General features: G+C 50.0%; 2 protein-coding genes across 4 annotated transcripts; one reads left to right on the top strand and one right to left on the bottom strand.

Annotated features, from left to right (window-relative positions):
• Positions 1-358: 358 nt before the first annotated feature.
• Positions 359-8,908, bottom strand: BAP1 (BRCA1 associated protein 1). The gene is made up of 17 exons (XM_006044032.4): positions 8,753-8,908; positions 8,625-8,654; positions 8,460-8,514; positions 7,334-7,466; positions 6,835-6,954; positions 6,467-6,528; positions 6,239-6,381; positions 5,948-6,026; positions 5,361-5,484; positions 4,918-5,065; positions 4,283-4,467; positions 3,711-3,844; positions 2,722-3,200; positions 2,450-2,610; positions 2,085-2,177; positions 1,879-1,951; positions 359-1,696 (listed from the first exon to the last, which is right to left on the bottom strand). Exons 1-17 carry the CDS (start codon positions 8,787-8,789, stop codon positions 1,563-1,565), a joined length of 2,190 nt encoding a protein of 729 aa, XP_006044094.1. The 5' UTR covers positions 8,790-8,908; the 3' UTR covers positions 359-1,562.
• Positions 8,909-9,056: 148 nt separating this feature from the next.
• PHF7 (PHD finger protein 7) lies at positions 9,057-22,035 on the top strand. Of its 3 annotated transcripts, none has more exons than XM_025272854.2 (11): positions 9,057-9,803; positions 10,943-11,057; positions 11,933-11,985; positions 12,361-12,452; positions 18,242-18,343; positions 18,721-18,845; positions 19,298-19,457; positions 19,987-20,093; positions 20,555-20,671; positions 21,097-21,221; positions 21,470-22,035. In XM_025272854.2, exons 2-11 carry the CDS (start codon positions 11,014-11,016, stop codon positions 21,694-21,696), a joined length of 1,152 nt encoding a protein of 383 aa, XP_025128639.1. In that variant the 5' UTR covers positions 9,057-9,803; positions 10,943-11,013; the 3' UTR covers positions 21,697-22,035. The 3 variants fall into 3 exon arrangements, with proteins under 3 accessions (XP_025128639.1, XP_006044097.1, XP_025128641.1); XM_006044035.3 differs by having other exon boundaries at positions 9,057-10,174; XM_025272856.2 differs by lacking the exon at positions 20,555-20,671.
• The last annotated feature ends 210 nt before the right edge of the window (positions 22,036-22,245 follow it).

Below are 22,245 nucleotides of genomic sequence, written 5' to 3'. Positions count from 1 at the left end.
AGGACCCCTCCAGGGACAGCGTGCCAGGCAGGACTAGAGGCAGACCTACCACCTCCACTGAGTCCCAGCACCTCTCAGGTTACAAAGCCGTCAGCTCGGGTAAAGCCGCAGCCCTCTCCTCCCACAGTACACCTTGCACAACACTCCTTGGGGTCCTGCCTCCCACTGAAGCCCCTCCTCCCCCTGCCCAGTTCGGGCCGTAAACCCCAGACCTAGGGTCCCAAGAACCTCTGCCCCAGAATGAGAATGCACTCCCCTCCCATCTCTGGTCACACACAGGGCCCAGCCCAGGTCTGGTTAAGTCCTCATTTCCACCACGGCCTAGCCTCCAAACCTCAGGCCAGCAAGCACAGGTGGCTTATTTTTAAGGAGAGTTTTATTCATTCATCCATCCAGTATTTACAGGGGCCAGAGGGGTCGGGCTATGCTTAGCACAGAGAGACAGTTGCCATGGCTGCAGCTGCCCTCCCACCCTGGTCACTATGTACACATAAGGGGCCGGCTTGGATCGCCTCGGAGCCACCTGCCAAAGGCCACGGGGCTCCGTCTGGGGCCTGAGCTCCAGAGGCAGTGCTGGACCCATTAGCCCTTGGCCATCAGGCCCTCTGGGAACATGGGGCTCCAACTGGTTGACTTGGTCCTGCTGTCCCCCACCCTGAGTGCCCTGCAGAAGCTGAGAAAGCTGGCATGGCAGGGAGAGCTGAGTGGTGCCAGCTTTTGCAAGCAGCCCTGTCTCTGCTGTCTCTAAGAGGAGGGAGACATGGTAATACTGAGGGGCCTGGGCAAAGGCTCCTCTGAGCCCAGGAGCCCAAGGCAGGCCCCTTGCCAGGGCCACAACACTGAAGACAAAGAGCCCAGGGCCCTGCCACAGAGAGCAGTCTCGACGAGGCTGGCTGGAGCCAGGCCAACCAGCTCAAACACTCCTCTCTGCTCAGGCCATGGGACCCCAGCAGGCTGTTCATCCCACCCCTGCGGGGGACACCCCACTCCCAGCCTAGTCCAGCAGCCAGGGCCCTGAGTTTGGAGCTCTCCCAGGAGGAATGAAGAGCAGACCTGGCTTCCCCAACAGCAGGAACCACTGGGGCTGGAGCAGCAGGGCCCACTGCTCACGTGGCCCCCAGCTGTGACCCCGCAGGAGTAACTCTGGCCCTCCAGGATGACAGTGTTAGGAGACAGCTCAGAGTCAGGAAGCTGACTATGTCAACACAGTGGTGGCAAGATAGGTCAGAGCCCAGAAAAATAGACGTCTCTGTAGGTAAAATATATATTCTGCTGCCCAGGCAGAAAGGCCAGGTCCTGCTGCTCCACAGCCGGCTGTGGAGGAAGCTGCAGCACCTCACTGGGCCTCAGCTCTAGCTGCTGCCTCTGGAGCATGATGGGGCCAGCCTGCCCTGCCAGGCCCAGGGACACGAGGCCGAGGATCCCAGCTTGGCTCCCATTCCCAGGGTCTGGGCTCTCCGACTGGAACTATCTGGTAATACTGGGAAGAGGGGGACAGGGCAGGGGAGGGCCCTGGTGAGGGCCAGGCGGCAAGAGTGAACGCAGGGTCTGGCCAGCAGTCCTCACTGGCGCTTGGCCTTATAGGGACGGGAGCGTTTCCGCCGGTCTGGCTTCCGCTGCTTGTGGAGCCGGCCAATGCTGACCCCCTGGCGCCGCCGCACTGAGATGTTCTGCTCCACCAGATTGGCCAGCATGCCTGCGGAGAGACACAGGCCTTTGAGCGGGTGGTTGGATGCCTGGGAGCTGCGACTCAACTGGCTGCAGCCTCAGGTTGGGGGCTGAGACTCTCCCTGCCCTCCCCAAGACCACAGTCAGCTCAAGCACCCCCAGAGGCCAGAGGAAAGGGGCCTGAGGGCCAGGGTGCTGAGCCTGGCTCACCTTCCTGAGCCAGCATGGAGATGAATGTGCAGATGAACTCATCGTAGTTGTGGGTCCTTCTCTGGTCGTCAATCTGAGGGAGAGAAGGATCAGGACCTGAGGACGCTGCAGCCATCTCCCCAGAGCAGCCACTAGCCAACCCTAGCAGGTCGCGCCTGTGGGAAGACAGGTGGGCAGCAGACCAGGCTGCTGGAGAGAGGGCCCACCTTGAACTTCTTCCTCTTCTCCACCTCTTCCTTGAGACAGGCCTCATAGTTTGAAATCTCAGCCTCCACACACTTCAGCAGCGCCAGCAGCTCCTGCCAGAACGCACCAATGGCACCCATGAAGGGGGGCTGGCCAGCCCCGAGGCCCAACTAGCAGGAGGCAGCAAGAGGCAAGGGCGAGCAGCCGGAGGCCCTGGAGCACATCAAGGCCCCTGCCGCTGCCCCACCCAGACAGGCTTCCTGGCACCTGGCTTTGGGCACCACCCTCCACACCATAACTCTTACTAGGAACTCAGCACCTGGACAGCAGTGCCCTGGGCCCAGCCCTTGTCAGGATTAGGAAAGGAAGCCACAGAAGGGCTCACCTTGGGTGAATACTTCTCCCCATTCAAGGACTCGCTAGGCCTGACCAGCCCTGGCTTCTCTCTGCTGTCCACAGCCTCCACCACCTCCTTCTCCTCTGGGCTGCCAGACCCCTGGCTGCCTTGGCTTGGTCTGATGGAAGGGGAGGAACCCTTCCCACTCTCTGGGAAGAGAAGGCAAGAGAAGACCCATCAGGGTACAGGATGCGTGGTGGTCACTTGGCCGCCTCCCTCTCCAATATGCCAAGAGGCCAGGGAGCCAGCCCAAGGCCCACCTGTCAGTGCCAGGGGACTCAGCACACCATCCTCAGCCAGGTGCAGGAGGCCCGTGCTGACGACAGGACCCAGGTCACGTACAGCACGATTGTAGCGTATGCAGTCAACACGGAGCAGGCTGTCGTCCTCTCCAAAAAGCACCTTGGAGATGTGGGAGGTGACGGGACTAGAGGGCCGCGTGGGGTTGGCTGAGCGGATAGGCGAGCGCAGTGGCGAATTGAAAGCGCTGCCGATCTCAGAGGCTGTGTCCGTGCTCTCGTTGCTGGGGGTGGGCGAGGGCTGCGAGTGCGTGGGCACCGCCACAGCCGGACTCCCCGCCCCGCTGCTCGTCTTGATGGACAGAGGAATCGAGAGGTCCTTCTGGGACTCTTTGAGCTTCTCGGCCAAGACGTTGATGGTGTTGGGCTGTAGCACTGACAGCTGCCCATCTCCAGAGCTGCTCAACGGCCCTGGTTTCCCCGGCCCCTTTCGCTTATACCTGTGGGGCCCAAAGAGAGGTGAGCCCAAGGAAGAGGCCAGGGCACCACATCCAGCAGTGCCCAGGATGACCTGAACACTTCTTAGCCTCAGGAAATGACCCTGCAGCTCCAGCAGCCTGACTTGGCCATGCCCAGCCTAGCACCCTGAGCTCTGACAGCTGCAGCCAGGTGTCCTCTGAGAACACCTCCTCTATTCCAGCCGCCTCACTTCTGGCTTTTGGCCAATGCTGTGTCTTCAGCAAAGATACCCGACCCCATCCTTCAAGGCCTGGACAAAAGGCCACCTCCAAATAGGCCATGACTCGATGTCTGCTTAAATGTGCACAGCCCCGCCCCAAGCCCTCCGAAAACTTCTGGAGATCTGGAGTTGGCCCCTTCACGTCTGCCTCCCCTACGCCCTGCACTCAGCAGGCATCCAGCGTCATCTGCTGAAGGGCGTTCTCTGTGCTGGAAGAGTCAAGATAGGCGCCGCAGCACCCAACCTCCAGCCTTACAGAGCCGGGGCTGACCTGATGGCGGAGCTGGTGCTCTGTGCGTCGTCCTCCTCCTCATCCTCGTAGTCATCCTCATCATCTGAGTACTGCTGGGGCGGGCGCACTGGAACTCTGCTGCGGCCCACACCCGCTGCCAGGTCTTCCTCCTCCTGGAGCAGAGGCCCAGTGCAGCCGTGAGCCAGGGGCCAGTCAGCCCTGGCCAGACACAGCACCTCCCCCAAAAGCCAGCATGGTTCTCCTGGCTGAGCCCACTGAACCCATCTAGGTGCTCCAGAGCACTCCTTGCCCCCTGCCTACATGGGGCTTCTAAGAGAAAGAGAGTACCCTGAAACATCTGCATTTATTTTGCTAGTAGAACCCAACCCCATGCCCTGAACATTTAGCCCAACGGTTGTGAGACTGAATTTAAAGTCAGAGGAGCTCTCTCTGCCTCCCTAAATCCCTGCGGTTGTGGGCACTTCTGAGTATCAGACAGAGAACCCCGGTCACCTAGGCTGGGACAGAGAGCGGACATGCGTGAGGCCACCTGAGGAAAGTGCCTGGGGCAGGCTCTCCAGAGAACCCTGGTGGGAACCCTCCCCACTTACCTGCATGGGGGACTTGGCATAGTTGTGATTGTCCAGAAAGGCTGGCAGCCGCTGGACAATAGGAGTGGGGTTGGGGGGAACCCCATTGATGTTGCTCCCTGGAGGCTTCACCACCAGCTTGGGTTTGCTAGGAGGGCTGTGGGTCGGGGCTTGTGGGCACGAACCAGCCACCTCCTCCACGCCATCTGAGAGAGGGAGGGCACAGGCAGGACTTTTAGCCAGACCCTCAAGAAAAGTTGTCCTCAGGCCTGGTCTCCCCTCCCCTTCCCAGACAAGAACAGAAAAGACAGCTGATGGATTCAGCATCAACAAACGTGGCCACAGTGAGACAGGAAAAGGGTGAGATTAAAAAAAGGAGAAGGCGAAAAAAAAAAAGGTCCAGAGAAAGCAGACAGGGCATATACTTCAGACAGAAGGCTTGGGGGCCTGTGGTCATGGCAGCCCTTTCTTTGGGGAGGGACTGCTCTTCCTCCATGTTCCAAGGGGAGGGGACAGGGCTGCAGGCTGCAGACTTCCAACTGCCCACAGGAGCCCTGAGCCACTGCCCAAGCCTCCACAGAAAAAGACCTGCTCTGCTTCGGCCTCCAACGTCAAGCTGTGAGGGGGCGTCTCTGAGGCCCGAGAGGCTCCAGTACCTGTGTGGGTGCTCTCAGAGGCCACCGGGGCCCTGCTTGTTTCCAGCGCCAGAGGGGACTTGCTGCTGGCGGGTTTGGACTCTTCAGGCAGCTGTGACTCTTGAGACTTGTGGGTCTGAATCAGCTCTGGCTGTGTTACCCTGATCAGCTGAAATCAAAATCCAAGGTGCAAAGAAGTGAAAGGAGACCCTGGCTTCCACCCCAGACGGCTAAGGGCCTAGACTCCACACACTCAAAAGGGAAAGAAATCAGCCAGACCTCCTTTCAGAGGCTATCCTCCCCCCCCCCTCACCAAGTCCCACCGTGGGAGCCAAGGAAAGGAGTGGTTAGTTGAAGCCCAGACCCACAATAGAGAATAACTGGGGAATCAAGAGACAAGGCCCCTGTGGAGGGAAGCAGCGGGTGGCTGGGCCAGTCACGGACTGGGCAGGATGGGTCCCCACCTGCTGCAGGGCTTCCAGTACGGTCTGACGGTTCACCTTCAACACGTGTAGCCTGGCCTCATACTTGATCCTGCGGTCGGGCACCACCGCCATCAGGTTGAAGCGGATGTCATGGTAGGGCTCCCTGCAGTCACAGCCGCAGCCGTGAGAGCAGCTCTCACCCTGGCCCCGCCATCAGGAGGAGGCAGATGCGCTGGCAGGGCTCCCTGAAGTCACACCTGCAGCCACAGGTACAGGCCCCACCCCCACAGGCGGGCAGCAGCTGGCCATGCACACCGGGCACCTCAGCCGGTGCCTTCCAGCAAGCTGTGTGAGGAGCCTGTCAGGAAGTGTGAGCCAGCACACCTGGGCCACCCGGGGCTCCACCGCAGCCTGCCCCTCCCCAGTCTATCCTGCAGCAGGCCACACAGAGCCTGGATGGGAAATAGGGCAAGGAGCTGAGAGCCCAAGATCTAATCCTGCTTTTGCCAGATTCATCATGGGGCCACGCACAAATCATCTGGTCTCTCTCCACCTCAGTCCCCTCTTCTGTGTCCCTCCCGATGAGGGCACAGCTTCAGAGGTCAGGGTAGGCACAGAGTCCTTACCCTGCAGTGGCGAGGCCAATACGCTCCATGATGACCCGCCGGGCTTTGTCTGTCCACTCCTCGTCCTCCCCCCAGGGCCCTAGGGAAACCAAGACGAGGAGTCAGCAGGTGGGAAACCCTGAACTCGGGCAGGCCAGGAGTGGGAGAAGGATGGACAGCAGTTGAGCCAAAGGGGGCCAGTTGCACAATGCAGTACAACATGCTATCCAGCCAGAGCCTGAAGTCAAGACCCACCCCCCCCGAGGACCCCGAGCCCCAGCCCCCTTGGAGGTCAGCAGAGAAACCCCCTACCATGGTCAATGGGGTAGACCTTCAGCCCATCCAGCTCAAAAAGCCGGCCTGTGATAGGCACATAGCTGACAAAGTGGAAGGCTTCCATGGTCCGCACAGCACTAAGGCCATTCTGCTTCTCAGGGAGGTGGCGTGGCTCAGGCCTGGGGAAGGACACAGTCAGCGCCCAGAATGGGACAACCCCGTTCCTTGTTCCCACCCCTGTCAGTTCCCACAGCTCCCACACACCTGGCATGGCTATTATGTGCCTTGGCCAACTCCGGAGCATTGCCAATCGCATATCCTTTGCTCTAGAGGAAGGAAAATAAGGCCACATCAGAGCAACTTCTCAGGTGGGAAACAAAGCTCAGGAGAGCAGGCCTGGAAACCTTCCAGGAACTGGAACAAGCACAGGTGGACCCTCCTAAAGGCCTGGTGGGGGCAGAAGAGAGCTCTGGAGCCCCCAAAAAATAGGCTCCACTGGCCCTACACGGTAATCAGTGGACACTGGAGAACAACGTGGCCTGATAAAGTCCTAACAAGGCATGACTTAAGGAATATTCCTTTTTCCCCAGGTCTGTCTCCTTTTCTGGCAAGTGGAAGGCACTGTGGCCTACCTCAGGGCTGAAGCCTTTGGTGAAGTCCTTCATGCGACTCAGGGTGGGCCCCAAGTCCACATTGCTGCAGTTCAGGAGCACGCTCAGCAGGGCATGGGTGGCACAAGAGTTGGGGATCAGCTGTGAAACAAAGAACAGTCACCCATCTACAGCACACCCCAAACCAAGCCCATACTCGTCAGGAAAGGGGTCCCAGGCAGGACAGTCATATCTGGACAATCCTCATCAGCTCTCCTCATCTTTACCCAACATCTGTTCATTCAACTAAGTACCCATCAGCTGTCTGGGGACATGGAAAATGGACTCAGGCATCGCCCTGCTTTAAAGAGACTTCCTGTTTTTCATGAAGAAGAGCTCAGTTCCTTCTGCCTCGGGACTTCTGTAACCACCACCTGCGGTATCTGCCTATCTCCTCCTCTTGCCTTCCCCCGCTTCCACTTTCCAAGCAAAGAAAATGGCAGCATCCCACCCTCCAGAAAGAACACAGAGCCCAGCAGACCTGGTGGGCAAAGAACATGTTATTCACAATATCATCATCAATCACAGATGTATCATCCACCAAGGTAGAGACCTTGCGACGGGATCGGCGCTCTTCGATCCATTTGAACAGGAAGATGAATCCATACACGGGGCTGGGGAAAGGAAGGGACAGAACTCGACCAGTCAAGTGGAGGAAGGCAATCTGCATCCCCTTTCCCCTCCTCTATTCCTGTGCGCTGTTACCACTCAGGTGTCCTTCTTGTGATCCCACCTCTCCCGTGGCTTCTTCCTAAGACTGCCCAAAGCGGCCCTGAGCCCTCACACCCCAGGAGCCTGCTGCAGGCAGAGTCAAGCATCAGCCGCTGGCTGTGATGCTCCAGGAGTCCGCTCAGCATCCTTATGCAGTCTAGGGTTCTGGGATAAGAAAGTAAAAGCTGGAACCAATGGCCCAGGACCAGGCAGGAACAGAAGGTAAGGCAGGAACAGAAGGTAAGGCAAGAACCATATGATGTGGAATTTAAACACTAATTCAAACTTCTGAAACCCAGGGCATGGGCCCCAGTGCAGTCAGGCAAGGAAATGAACACCCATAGCAGTCCCTTCTGTCCTGGGAAACAAAAGCAGACTTCTCTGTTCAGTCACTATAGCAGCTCCTCCACACTTCTCTTCTGTAGGATCACCAAGACAAGACCCTGAGCTTGGTCACCCAAGAGAGGCCTTGTCAGATGCCACAAACCAACCAATCCATAGGACACCCTTGTGTGGGAATTAAAACCACTGGCACATGAGCATGTTAAAGCAGTCATTAGTAAATTACAGCTGCACAAAAGACACTGTGTGACCTGAGTCAAGAGAAGGGGGTTTCCAGCTGGAAGGCAAGAAAAAGCAGCTGAATTGAACCCAAGAGATGGTTAGAATTTGGAGGGAAGGGGGTACCACATAAAGAGTGGTGCGGAGGGAAAACTGGGAGAAAGGAAAACACAGTACCAGCTTCATCAGGAGGGCACCCAAGGAGGAGGGATGCTTCCTGATAACAAATTTTACAATTTGGGGCTTCTGAAACTACCTCCCTGAAGAGCACTCTCTCTCAGGCCCCTCCCTAGCCCTCGAGGTGTAAAGGGTGGCTCTGACGCCAAGTCACTCACCCCTGGCATTTGCTCTGAAGGTCATAGATCTCCTCCACCTGCACCCCTTTGACACCTGCCATCAAGGAAGGAAAAGAAGTCGGGAAGGGCAGCCCCTGGCTGTGGAGTGATGACCCAGGAGTGGGCCCCCAGAGCCCGGGTCCGGCGGGCAGGAGAGGCTCTTACCGAAATCTTCCACGAGGAGGGTGAAGAGGCCTGGGGGAGACGACAAGAGGAGCGAGTGGTGATCAGAAAAGCGCGTCTCGGACCCACCCGGCCTCCCCAACTCCCGGCCTGCCCGATCTCCTTCTCACCAGGGTCGCTCTCCAGCTCCAGCCAGCCCTTATTCATCTTCCCGCGGGGCGGGCCCTCAGCGCCATGTCCAGGCCCTCCCGACCCACCCGCCGCCTCCCTGCCGGGAGCCCCCTCCGCCCCGGGGGCCCCTAGCCCCACACACAGACAACGGGCCTCGTCGCGTCACCCGCCCGCGCCGGCGGCACTACGTCACTTCTGCGCGACGGCCTACGCCCCGCCTCCAGGCTCCTCTTCCGTAATTTGGACTCCAGACGCCGGCGCGCTCGCGCGAGAGGGCGGGGCAAGAGGAAGGGGCGGGGCTGGAGCCCAGGTGGAGCGAGAAGGGGCGGGGCGGGCGCGTGACCGTTAGCGGTCCGGGTTCGCCACAACGGTCAGCGTCGCGGTGGTCCCCGCGGCCTCAGTCTCCCTGGGTCGCAGTCCGCGTGACTCGGCCCCCGTTTGCACGCTCACCCCCTTCGCCAGCGCAGTCACCGCGCGGGGCGGCGGCCCGTGAGGTAGCTACCACGGCTTGTGACAACGAATAAAGCTCCGGGACAGCAGCGCCCTCGGCGAGAGCTGGACGGGCGGCCCCAGCCGAGAGCGGCGGCCCGTGTGCTACCGTGAGGAGCGACCGGCGGAGGCGACCTCCGCCCCGGCCCCGCACCAGCCGCCCGGCAGGCGCGACATGAGCCTGGTCTGGCATCCGCGGAATGCTCCTTGAGCCCCATCTCCGGCTGTTACCTCCGGGGGACGGTTGTGGCCACACCTACAGTATTTTCCAATAAATCATTGTTTATTCTTGCAGCGGCGGCGCCGAACACGCTTCTTTAGTTTTAATTTTTTCAACAAGTTTTATGCAGCACTTATCCAGCGAAACAACTTGATAACCGGTTCAAGGGAGCATCCGCTCGGTTAGGAAACCTCGAACTGAGCAGCTTGTAGAAGCCAACGTTTGCAACGTCCTCCTCACATGCTTTAAAGACCGTTGCGTCTTCCTGTAACTACCAGTGTGCACAGAATCTAACTCAAGGAACGTCTTGGTCCAGCGATGCAAACAACTGAAGTTTTAAGGTTTTATTTCTATTGCTAGATGATCTGGATTCCCCCAATAACTTGGAACTGTTCTGTAGCCTGCTAACGTGGATCCCCTAGTCATGCCCTTCTTTTTCAGCCTGTCCAAGTGCTTTTGTTAAATAAGCCACCAAATATTATCAATGCAGGTGCAACTCATGGGTTAGAAGAGATGGAGCCTTAGATTTCTGAACAGCTCGTTGCCTGAGTAGTTACCTTCATACAGTCCCTGAAGATATTTATGCTCTCCAGCTATATGCTCTGAGGACGTGGGTGCTGGAGTGTGTGTCCCTGGACTGACCTAATTCACTCAACGCTCCTAAGAAATGCTCTCCTCTCCACTGACTTGACACTGTGCTTCCTTCATAGGAGTGGGTTTTATTTCTTTTGTCCCCCTTCCCATTCAGGGATTTCCCCCCTAACCAATGAAAACTCTGAATTTGTAGTCAGCTGACATTAGTCAGGGAAGGAGTGGCAGGGTGTCTTCTCCACTTTGGGGCCTTTTAATCTTGGCTCAGCTCTAGAGGAAGGTTGAGAACAGGCCAGACCTCAGTGACCATCTGAGCCTGGTGAAAAGAAGTGATAGGAGCCAAAGGGTGGTTTGTCAGGGTTATATCCTGTCTCTCACTAGAGGGAGTTCTCGCTTTAGGCAGCCAGAATCCCACAGGCTTCTTTTCCTAGGAAAGAGCTACCTAACCTAGCTTTTCCTGCATAGAATTAAGGAGTTTGTACTTGGGGGCAAAAGGAGGTGTTAGGAGTGCTACCTTGTATATTTAGTAGACATAAAACGAAGAACCAGTTAGCCAGTTCAAATAGTATCCCCCAAGTTCTCACACTGCTGTGGTATATCAGTAATTCTGATCCTATGCAGGTGCCCCTCTGTGACCTCTCTGTACCTGTTTCCTCACCTTGAATATAGGGATAAAATGGTACCTATTTCCAGGGGGGTTTGCAAGTTAAATGTGAAATGCCCAGAACAGTTCTGGATACAGTTAGTAATTATTGGCTATTACTGGCATTAATACTGGGTGGGTCCCTTTTTTTCTGTTACATGGATGGGGAGGTAAAGTGCACTGTTGCTTTGACCTTATGGAACTTAATTAATGTAGATTTAATAGCTGACTTGTTTATATTTATAGCTGGAAGAGCCTGTATTGTCCTCATTATAGTACAGAAGAGTTCAAGATAGGAGAGAGAGAGGCAGCAGCGAATGAAGTCTATAAAAGAAAAGAAGAAAGAACATCAAAGATTGAGGTGGAGTAGGCGACTTAACAGAGTTTGGGAGAAATTGCCCGGTGGCCTGTAGTATATGCTTTACTTTCTGTCTCCTTTGCGTGGTCTTGGAGACTGGGGTTGGTTAGTGTGGAAGCACACACCAGTGGTCCCCTGGAAGCTGCCCGTAACCTATCTTCCCAGGGATGTCCCTACAGACAAAATCCTGGCTCTGGAGCCCTGCTGCCCAGGTTCATATCCTGGCTCTGCTGCTGCTGCTAAGTCGCTTCAGTCGTGTCCGACTCTGTGCGACCCCGTAGACGGCAGCCCACCAGGCTCCTCTGTCCCTGGGATTCTCCAGGCAAGAACACTGGAGTGACCCTGGCTCTGACACTTGCTAACTAGGTGATCTGGGACAAGTTACTTCATTTCTTTAGGCCTCAGTTCCTCATCTAGAAAATATACAATAGTAGCACTCACTTTTTAAAGTATTCTGTCAATCCTTTGAGCTAATACATGTAAAGAGCCAGGAATATTGCCTAGCAATAAGAAATTCTTAATCGATTTTAATATCATTTTATTAGGCTTTGTGAACATAGCACCACTTGAGATTCAGGGTAGGTGACGGCAGAAACAGTAACAGAATAAAAGGGGGTTTGTTCTTGCATCATTCAGTCCACACAGGCGATAGAGACATGCGGACAGAAAGATGACTGTGCTCTCACATAGTTCAAATAATTCAGTGGGCATGGTGTGTGCTTTCAAAAATATGAAAAGGAAGAAGAAAACTAATGTCTTAGCCATTAGCTCTCTTGGTCCTTCATCAGGTCCGTGGTTTAACATTTTGAGGGAAATGTTACAAAAGGTGTCAATAGAATCCTCAGAGACTACTTGTACTTTTTCCATTTCTTGTGTAGAAAATCTGCCAAGACAAAGAGGGTAACCCAGAGGAAGCGTTCTTCAGGGCCTGGTAAGGAAGACAAGTGGTTCTGTTCAGCTGCTGCCTCCCAGCCTCAGCAAAGGCCGCCTGTAGATTGCAGCAAACTTCTCACTGTCCGTTCTTCCCAGAATCGCTAAGATCCTGAACTCAGGGTCTGTAATTTTTAACTGTCACATCCAAAGGGCAAGAAACAAGTAAAGCCACTTGAGGCAAAAGTATATGAAGTGAGCAGTTGCAGCCAACTCCTTCAGATGTGGCTAAAATCATACAAAAGCCTAATTGATACCCAATACCACTTCAGCCCAACCTCTTCCTTCTTAAAATGATCCTCTTCCCAGTACTCTACTCCTCCTTGTACTTAGATGGTTATGTTCCCAAAATGAATTCCTAACATCCTTTTTGCAGTTTGCCGGCTATGCCTTCAAGAACCTGGGGATCCCGAAAAAGTAGGGGAATTTCTCCAGAAGGACAATCTCAGTGTGCATTATTTCTGTCTTGTAAGTATAAGGCTGCCTTTGCTTGAATGTCCTATGACTTTTTATATAGTCTGTGCTCTGTTTTTGCACCCAGCCTCAGATGCATTGCCCTGTTGGCTTGTTTTTCTTAATGGCTATTTTCTTTTAAAATCTGGTTTTTAAAAAGTAATGTGTGTGCCTGATATAAAATCCTCTAACATTATAAAGTATGTACAATATAAAGTCTCTTCCCATTAACAGTGTTTTCAGTCCTTCTCCTTCTCCCCAGAAGCAAACAGTTCTTGCAGTTATTTTTTCCCTGGTATTCTCTTTTTCTTAAGTATAGTTTGTATGCTATGGAATGCACTCATTTCAAGTGTATAGTTTGATGATAAGCTCATATATCATGATACACTCATATATCATGGGGATAAAATGTATGTTTGCATGTAAACACTACCCTAATCAAAATAAATACTTCTATCATGCCAGAAAGTCCCCTCCTACTCTTTCCAGTTAGTTCGCTCAAAGATAATCACTGTTTTGATCAATAGACTACTTTTCTCTCTTCTCGTAATTCATATAAATGAAACCATACAACCTGTACTCTTTTGTGTCTTGCTACTTTCATTCAACACAATGTTTTGAAAATGGACCCTTGTTGCATGTTTTGGTAGCTTGTACCTTTTTATAGTGTAGTAGTCTTCTGTTGTATGAATATATTATAATTTGCTTTTTTATCCACCTGCTGATGAACATTTGAATGTTTCCATTTGGGGGGTTTTATGAATAAAGCTGTTGTGAAAATTCATGTACAAATTTTTTTGTGAAAACATGCTTTCACTTCTCTGAGACAAATGTCTAGAAGTGGAATTACTAACTATATGTTTAACTTTGTGTGAAGTTGCCAAACCACTTTCCAAAGTGGTTGTACTATATACTCTGACTAGCAATTTATGAGATTTCTATTTGTCCAATATTCTTGTCCAAAATTTATATTGTTAGTCTTTTTAATTTTACCATTCTAGTAGGTATGTTTTGGTATCTCATTGTGGTTTTAATTTACATTTTTCTGGTGACCTAAAGTGTTGAGTTTCTTTTTGTGTGCTTATTGGCCATTTACATATTTTCTTTTGTGAAGTGTCTGTACAAATATTTTGTCCATTTAAAAAGTCTAGTTGTCTGGAGACTTGGGTTCAATCCCTGGTCAGGCAAAAAAAAAGTTGTTTTGTCTTATTGAGTTATAAGAGCTCTTTATACATTCTGGCTACAAATCCTTTTTCTGATATGTGTATTCTCCCAGTCTATGATTTGCCTTTTTTATTTCTTTTTAATTTTTTTTCAAGTGAGTTGGTTTAATTACAGGTGGTACAGAATTCAGGATAGAACAAAGAACACATTTTGGCAGGATTTTGGGCTGGGTTTATGTGAACCTCATAGCTAAGGTAGAAATGACTGCTGCTGCTGCTGCTGCTGCTGCTAAGTCGCTTCAGTCTTGTCCGACTCTGTGCGACCCCATAGACGGCAGCCCACCAGGCTCCCCCATCCTGGGATTCTCCAGGCAAGAACACTGGAGTGGCTTGCCGTTTCCTTCTCCAATGCATGAAAGTGAAATGTGAAAGTGAAGTTGCTCAGTCGTGTCCGACTCTTCACGACCCCATGGACTGCAGCCTACCAGGCTCCTCCGTCCGTGGGATTTTCCAGGCAAGAGTACTGGAGTGGGGTGCCATCGCCTTCTCGGAGAATTAAAGTCAAGATAAGTCACTGTATATATATGTTTGTTTGTTTGTTTGGTTTTGGTTTTGGTTTTTGCAAATTTTATTCTTAAGTTTACAATAGATTCCAGGATAACACTGCATTCTAGGTATAGGTGGCAACAGATGTTACGGCAGGTAATCCAGATGTTGAAACACCTGGGATGGAATTAAGGCTCATCATTGCCTCAGGCACAAGGAACAACTTTTTGCCAGGTTTCTTAATTCTCCATGTGGCTAGGGGACCTTTCTTCCCGGCCTTTGCTTTTAGCTTCTCGAGTTTTCTCTGTTTTTCCTCTGTTTCTGTTGAATGCCTTATCCTTGGCTGGCTTCTTGGGCTTCAGGGGCTTCTTCTGGCCACCTCTGAGGCCGACATCACACATGCCACCCCTTCCCCCTGCTTTAATGATATCTTTTGAAGAACAGAAGTTTTTAATTTTGATGAAGTCTAGTTTATCCATTTTTCCTTTTATTGTTAGTGCTTGTTTGTGTGTCCCAGGAAATCTTCCCCTGCCCATTAAATTGCCTCAGTGTCTTTGTCAAAATCTGTTGACCACATGTCCGTGGATCTGCATGGTCTGTTTTCTGTCATTGATGTGTGTGTCAGTCCTTACCAATACCACACTGTTTTGATCATCTTTAAAGCATCTTGAAATTAAGTATTGTAAATTCTGTAGTCTTTTTCCAAGATTGCTTTGGCAATCAGTATCAGGTGCTTTCCTTTTCCATATACATTTTATATTTAGCTTGTCAACTTTTCTTGTTTAAAAAAAGGCTTGTCATGTTAGTGATTGGTATTGCATTGAATTTATAGATCAATTTGGGAAAAATTGACAAGCCATATTGAATCTTCTAGTCCATGGACATGATATATTTCCCCATTATTTTGGGTCTTTAAAAATTTACCTCAGCAATGTTTTTTAGTGAAGAAGTCTTGCATATATTTTGTTAAATGTATTTCTACATAGTTTGTGATTTTTATGCTATTATATAATGGTATTTTAAAATTTAATTTTCAAGGTTGCTGGTGTATATAAATGCAATTTATTTTTATTCTTTGATTTTATATCTGCAATCTTGTTAAATTCACTTATTCAGTAGATTTTATTTTTTTAATTTTTTGTAAATGCCTTTAGGATTTCCTGTGTACACAATTATGGGCACATAAAAGCAGTTCTACTTCTTTCTTTCCAATCTTTATGTCTTTTAATTCTTCTTCCTTTATTGTAATAGCTGGGACCTTCAGTGTTGAATAGAAGTTATTTGAGTGAATATCTTGTCTTGTCCCTAACTTTAGAGGATAGCATCCAGGTTTTCATCATTAAACTATGATGTTAGCTGTAGGTTTTTCACGAGATTAGAGAAGCTCCCTTTTATTTCTAGTTTGTGGAGGGTATTATGAATATGTGCTGAATTTTGTCCAATGTTTTTTCTGTATCGAGATGATCGTGGTTTTTCTCATTTATTTTGTTAATGTGGTTTGTTACGTTGATTGAATAATGTTAAACTAATCTTGCATCTCTGGCTCAAGTTCTGCCTGGTCATGGTATATAATCCTTTTTATATGGTGCTGGATTCAGTATTTTGTTTCATTTTTGTATCTATGCTCATGAGAAAGATTGGTCTGTGACTTTCATTCTTGTAAGTCCTATCTTGTTTTGGCGTCAGGTCTTGTTTAATTTCTGCCATAAGGGTGGTGTAATCTGCATATCTGAGGTTATTGATATTTCTCCCGGCAATCTTGATCCCAGCTTGTGATTCTTCCAGTCCAGCGTTTCTCATGATGTACTCTGCATATAAGTTAAATAAACAGGGTGACAATATACAGCCTTGACGTACTCATTTTCCTATTTGGAACCAGTCTGTTGTTCCATGTCCAGTTCTAACTGTTGCTTCCTGACCTGCATACCATCCTTATGGCAGAAAGTGAAGAGGAACTAAAAAGCCTCTTGATGAAGGAGAAAGTGGAGAGTGAAAAAGTTGGCTTAAAGCTCAACATTCAGAAAACGAAGATCATGGCATCCGGTCCCATCACTTCATGGGAAATAGATGGGGAAACAGTGGAAACAGTGTCAGATTTTATTTTTTGGGGCTCCAAAATCACTGCAGATGGTGACTGCAGCCATGAAATTAAGATGCTTACTCCTTGGAAGGAAAGTTATGACCAACCTAGATAGCATATTCAAAAGCAGAGACATTACTTTGCCGACAAAGGTCCGGCTAGTCAAGGCTATGGTTTTTCCTGTGGTCATGTATGGATGTGAGAGTTGGACTGTGAAGAAGGCTAAGCGCCGAAGAATTGATGCTTTTGAACTGTGGTGTTGGAGAAGACTCTTGAGAGTCCCCTGGACTGCAAGGAGATCCAACCAGTCCATTCTAAAGGAGATGAGCCCTGGGATTTCTTTGGAAGGAATGATGCTAAAGCTGAAACTCCAGTACTTTGTCCACCTCATGCGAAGAGTTGACTCATTGGAAAAGACTCTGATGCTGGGAGGGATTGGGGGCAAGAGGAGAAGGGGACGACAGAGGATGAGATGGCTGGATGGCATCACTGACTCAATGGACATGAGTCTGAGTGAACTCCGGGAGTTGGTGATGGACAAGGAGGCCTGGTGTGCTGCGATTCATGGGGTCACAAAGAGTCGGATACGACTGAGTGACTGATCTGATCTTGTTTAATTTCAATGCATTTTTCCACATATATATTTTCAACATAAAAATAAACATACACAGTGCTTTGTATTTTTTTTAACCTCATATATTTATAGAGATCTTTCCACTTAGAATATACTGATCTAGTTTTTTTTTTTTAATAGCTGGTTGGTATCCCATGGTACAGTTGTGCCAAAAAGTATTAAACTCCTATTAAAGGACATTTAGATTGTTTTTAATCTTTCAGTACTGAATTTTCTATTTATAGAAATTACACAGTTCATTGTAGAAAATATTAATAACACTTAAAAGTATAGATAGAAATCACTCATATAGTCCTAAAGCCTTGAGTGAGTGTAAACATAAATATGTTTTAGGCCTAATTGGGCTATGATTCAAGTATCCTCAAGTCATCCAACCTTGTAGGCTCACTTTTGCTATATTGTTAAAATAACCTTGGTCCCCATTATATTACATGTAATTACTGTAAAGTCTAATACCCTTACAGTCTAATACTGTAAAGTCTAATACCCTTACAGTCTAATACTGTAAAGTCTAATATTTTTGGAAGCTTCTTGGGGTAGGGCTCAGGTGTGAAATTCTTCCAAAGTATGTACATGTCCACGGTTCTTGGGTACATAACATATTCAGCTTCTTTTTGTTTAATTTCCCATTCTAGACTCTGTTTTGGGGGCTTTTCAGAAACAAAAGGTCCTTTAAAGTATGTTTTCAAAGAAAAGTTCAATTCCTCTCCTTTCTCTATAAGCCAGAATGACTACAGTCGGGTGACTTTAAAGCCTCATTTCCTTTTCTGTAAAGAATACACTCTGTGAAGAGTATTGATTCTGTACCAAGGGTCAGCGCAGCAAGAGAGGGAGAGCGTGGGTTCTGGGGGCCCGGATGTGAACGCCACTTGGCTGCCTCCTTGCTGTGTGACCCCAGCGAGGTCACTTAATGCATTATACCTCAGTGGCCTCTAAGATGAGGATCGCAGTGGCATCCGTACGACAGGTTTGTGAGCAGAAAATGAGTCACTGCATTAGGAGTGTTTCTCAAAGTGCTCAGCACACAAAAACAGTCCTCAATAAATGAAGACAGCATAGCACAAAGGTGGATGAAAGCCCAGGTTCTGGAGTTCCGTGGTCTTGATCCAGTCAGATGATCTCTCTAGACTATAAAATGGGGATGATGATGTACCTACCTTTTAAGGTTGTTGCAAGGATTAAATAAGTTAATATTTGAAAAGCACTTAAGAGTCCCGACCGCCTGTGCTATGTAAACCTTTGTTAAATAAATTGTCCTGTGAATGCACATGTATCCCACCAAGCTCTATTTCTTGGCTGTCTAACCCTGTCATCCTCCTCACCCCACTGCACTGTCCCACTGATCATCAGTGTTGACAGCCTGGTTCTGCTGCCCTTCTAGATCCTATCTAGCAAGCTGCCTCAGAGGGGCCAATCCAACAGAGGTTTCCATGGATTCCTACCTGAAGACATCAGAAAGGAGGCAGCCCGGGCCTCTAGAAAGGTTAGAATCCCCTGAAACGGGGGCTTGGGGTAGGCCTCTTCTACTACTCCTCTCATCCCTGTTGCTGTTCTTTTCCGTAATTGGTAGTTTCAAGGTCAAGGACTCTTGAATTTCCCACTAGTCTTTCTCTTAAGTTCCATCCTTCTCTAGGGTATAGTGTCCTAAGTCAGGTGAGGGAGCAACATCCTGAGAAAGCCAAAAAGAATGCAGTGCTGCTTGAAGCTCAGCTTTGGCATGCCTTAGAGCTTCTAGGTCACTGAGGAAGAGGAATGGCTGCTGTGTCAAAGAATTTCTGTTCCATAGGATGCTGTGCTACAGAGTGTTTTTCTGTCTGTCTGTCTGGGGGCCCTGAGTACTGCCTGGGATCTCATTTGCAGATCTGCTTTGTGTGCAAGAGAAAGGGAGCTGCCATCAACTGCCAGAAGGACCAATGTGTCAGAAACTTCCATCTTCCTTGTGGCCTAGAAAGGGGTTGCCTTTCGCAATTTTTTGGAGAGTACAAGTGAGTGATGAAGAGGGAAAGTTGAGCTGCCCTTTTGTAATTTGTTATTTAGCATCTGATGAAATCAGAGTCAAGTTCTCACGGGCCTATTTTGATTCACCAGAAAATCTGTCCCTCCATTTGATAATGAGAAACAGTGTCTTGACTTGGCGATTTCACAGATTTGCTTCTTGCTTCCCATCCCCTCCTTAAATTACAAACAGCTGGGGTTCTTAGACAGCTGCTCAGAACTAAGTGGGGCTTTCAGGAACAGGAGGCTGTGGATCTTTGCTCAGTGGGAAAGCAGCTGTGAGAAGGCATGTGGCTGTTCCTCATCCTGCTCCTCCTCCTGCCCATGAGCTTGGAGGTTCACTGGAGACGGGCCAGAGTGGTTGATTGCTATTCCTCTTCCGGGCAGCTGGAAAACTGCATCATTTACAAACAAAAAACGAAGCCTATTTACTCTGCCACAGATCATTTTGTGGGGAACATCGCCCTACACAGAACATCCGACGCAGGAACGTGGGGGAGGAAAGCTGTATCTTGTGTTGTGAAGACTTATCCCAAATAAGTGTTGAAAACATCCAGAGCCCATGCTGTAGCCAAACTATCTACCACCGGAAGTGCATACAGGTGGGGCTCTCTCTGCTCTGGGGACCATCCCAATGGCCCAGCTCTGAGCATCCTGGGAATGCTCAGGCAATCTCAGCGTCTGTGCGTTGTGCTAGAAGCCTGTATGCAGAACTGGTTCCAGAAGAAACTTAGCTGGGTCTCTGGTCATCCTTGACCTGCAGTACCTCATTCATTATTTAGACTGAACAAAATCCTCAGGATGGCTGGAGCAAATGAACTACTCCTAGAATGAGTCAAGTAGCTTCACAATCAGCCATGGTTCCTGAGATTGAAGGACAGGGAAACGTGTATCCACAGTACCTGACCCCAGCCAGGTTGATCACTGCCAGACCCCATGGCTGAAGATGACACCTGAGGCACTCCTGGGTGCTCTCTTGAGCTTTTGGTCCCTGGTCTGACCCCTGGGTTTGCAGCCCTCGCCCCAACCTCTCTTAGCAGTATCCTCTGTGAGATGAGGGTAAGGGTGGAAAGAATGTGATCAAAGAGAGTGTTTTTATAAGCACAAAGTTTTTCCATGTTTATCTTACAGAAATACGCTCACACATCAGCAAAGCATTTCTTCAAATGTCCACAGTGCAACAATCGAGAAGAGTTTCCTCAAGAAATGCTAAGAATGGGAATTCATATTCCAGACAGGTAGTGGAAACTTGACCACAGGAATTGAGCCAGGGAGTGGGTTGCCTAGGTTTCTAGAAAGGAGGTGAGTGCAAGGATAGTTCAGAGAATGAGGAAGTAGCAGAAGCATTTGATACACAGTGAAAAGGGAAGGGTGGTGGGAGAGCTTTTCGATTATAAAAAGGAATGGAGCGGGGAGGAAAGTAGGGGTGGTGTGCATGTTTCCCAAAAAAGGTGCTCTGGGGAACAGGATTCACTGAGTTCTTGAATTCCAGTCTGGAGCTAAGGAACCCCTGTGTTCCACTCATCTGCTTCAACCCTCTCCCACTGCCAGACCACTTGCCCCGCCTTGTTGAAGCATTTGGGCAGCCTGTTGAACTCTTGCTGTACTAGCTTGAGTTCTTGCTAGTTCTTCCAGGGTAAACAAAGGTTTTACCAACCGATTGTACGTCCCTTACTCACTGTTTCTTCTCCCACTGCAGAGATGCTGCCTGGGAACTCGAGCCAGGGGCTTTCTCAGAGTTGTATCAGCGCTATCAGCATTGTGATGCCCCCATCTGTCTGTATGAACGAGGCAGAGACAGCTCTGAGGAAGAAGGGTAGGGGAAAGTTCCTGACTAGAAAGATCTCTCATCAGGGCGATCTTAGGGCTTGGCACAGTTTTCAGGCACAAGAAATTTACCTTTGTCTGCAGATCTCAGGGCAAACACAGCTGCTAAGTCCCATCCTTGAGCAGCTCAGGACTCACTCATGCACAAGTGAACAGGTCTCTCTGCTGGGTCTGCTCTCCTTGTGCCCCATGGAGAGACACTCAGGGCCACTTCCTTCCCAGTCTACCTTGTGCGTGGCTGTGCCTGACCACAGGCCCCGGGATCAGCTCTCAGGCACCTCTCCGTCTTGAGTAGAATGTGTAGTGAAAGATTCCTAGGAGGACCTCAGCAAGGGCCTGAACTGCAGCGAACATCCCGAGAGTGATTCTGGGTGTTCCGTTTGTCCCACCACCCTCCCTTGGCTCTTCCTGTAGGAAGTGGCGCCTCATTCTGTGCGCTACATGCGGATCCCATGGAACCCATAGGAACTGCTCCTCTCTCAGATCCAACTGTAAGAAATGGGAGTGCACGGAGTGTGCGCCTGCTGCCAAAGTCATAGGTGGGACTAGAGGGATGATCTGGTTTTGGTGAGGGTGGTGAGGGAGGGCTGGGACTCGTGGTGGTGGTGGAGGTGGGAGGTCAGGGGGACTCACAGTGCCTGATAAAGGAGGAGGGTGTGCTATCAGGTGGGGACTTTTACTTGGTACTTTAATTTGGGAGTAAAAGTGGCTAGGGAGGGGCATAAAGACCTGTGCCTGGGAGGAAAACAGAGGGTCGAGTTGGCCTCTCCCAACTTTCTTTCACCAGAGTACACACTTGAAAACTCAGGTGACATCCCCTGTTGCAGCAGCACCTTCCTCTCCAGGGGACATTTCTACAGAGACACCGGGCTGGAAGAGAATCCGGGCCCTTCTTGGACCAGCTGGCCAGGATCTTCCTTATTAGAAAACCCAGAGTCCTCTGGTCCCAGGAGGAGCCACTCCTGGGAATCTAAGGGTGTCACAATCTCTAAGAGCTGCAAAAAATCCGAGTAACATTTTCTGAGTAGTTTCTGCCAAGCACATTTGGGTACAGAGCTCTGCTCCTCCATCAGGTTTGGAGGAGGGAGCACTTTGGGATTGGGAGACAAGGAAAGGAGCCATAGGGAGTCTCTTAACCAAGGAAAGAGAAGTCCTAGGGAACACTAGTTCAGAGCAGTCCTGATGCTAATCATGGAACGAGTTTGTAGAGAGAGCCTCTGCTCTTCCTGTCTGATCCCCAGAGGGCCTTTTATACTCTTTTCTTCCACCAAGATTCTTCCACCTTGATCTAGTTCTCCTATACTTCTTTCTTCACCTGCGTTTGTTATTATGCAAATAAAGGTTTTCTCTCCATTGGCGTCTCCTTATACATTCGCTCTGGAATTTATCTAGCATACTAAGGGATCTACAAAATTCAGTAAATTAAATGGAGAGCTTTCAACTTAGACCTGTTGCTTTGGAGGGAAGTATTTTGCAGGTAAATGGACTTTACAGGGACAGAGATTGCATCATTGTGCAAATAAACACACAAGATCTCATCAGGAAGGGGAGCAGCAAAGGAGT

This window comes from Bubalus bubalis, chromosome 21 (genome assembly GCF_019923935.1).
Source record: "Bubalus bubalis isolate 160015118507 breed Murrah chromosome 21, NDDB_SH_1, whole genome shotgun sequence".
NCBI classification, from domain to species: Eukaryota; Metazoa; Chordata; class Mammalia; order Artiodactyla; family Bovidae; genus Bubalus; species Bubalus bubalis.
Note: the sequence above shows the minus strand (reverse complement) of the source record. Positions and strands in the feature narration are given on the sequence as shown.

Excerpts from the sequence above, each read along its gene's own strand:
- BAP1 (XM_006044032.4), bottom strand. The coding sequence starts at position 8,789 with ATGAATAAGGGCTGGCTGGAGCTGGAGAGCGACCCTG. Across the intron at positions 6,955-7,333 it reads ACATGTTCTTTGCCCACCAG|CTGATCCCCAACTCTTGTGC; the intron begins GTCTGCTGGGCT and ends TTTGTTTCACAG. Across the intron at positions 2,611-2,721 it reads GAGTCCCCTGGCACTGACAG|AGAGTGGGAAGGGTTCCTCC; the intron begins GTGGGCCTTGGG and ends TTCTCTTCCCAG.
- PHF7 (XM_025272854.2), top strand. The coding sequence starts at position 11,014 with ATGAAGTCTATAAAAGAAAAGAAGAAAGAACATCAAAGATTGAG. Across the intron at positions 12,453-18,241 it reads GTGTGCATTATTTCTGTCTT|ATCCTATCTAGCAAGCTGCC; the intron begins GTAAGTATAAGG and ends CTGCCCTTCTAG. Across the intron at positions 20,094-20,554 it reads GGAATTCATATTCCAGACAG|AGATGCTGCCTGGGAACTCG; the intron begins GTAGTGGAAACT and ends CTCCCACTGCAG.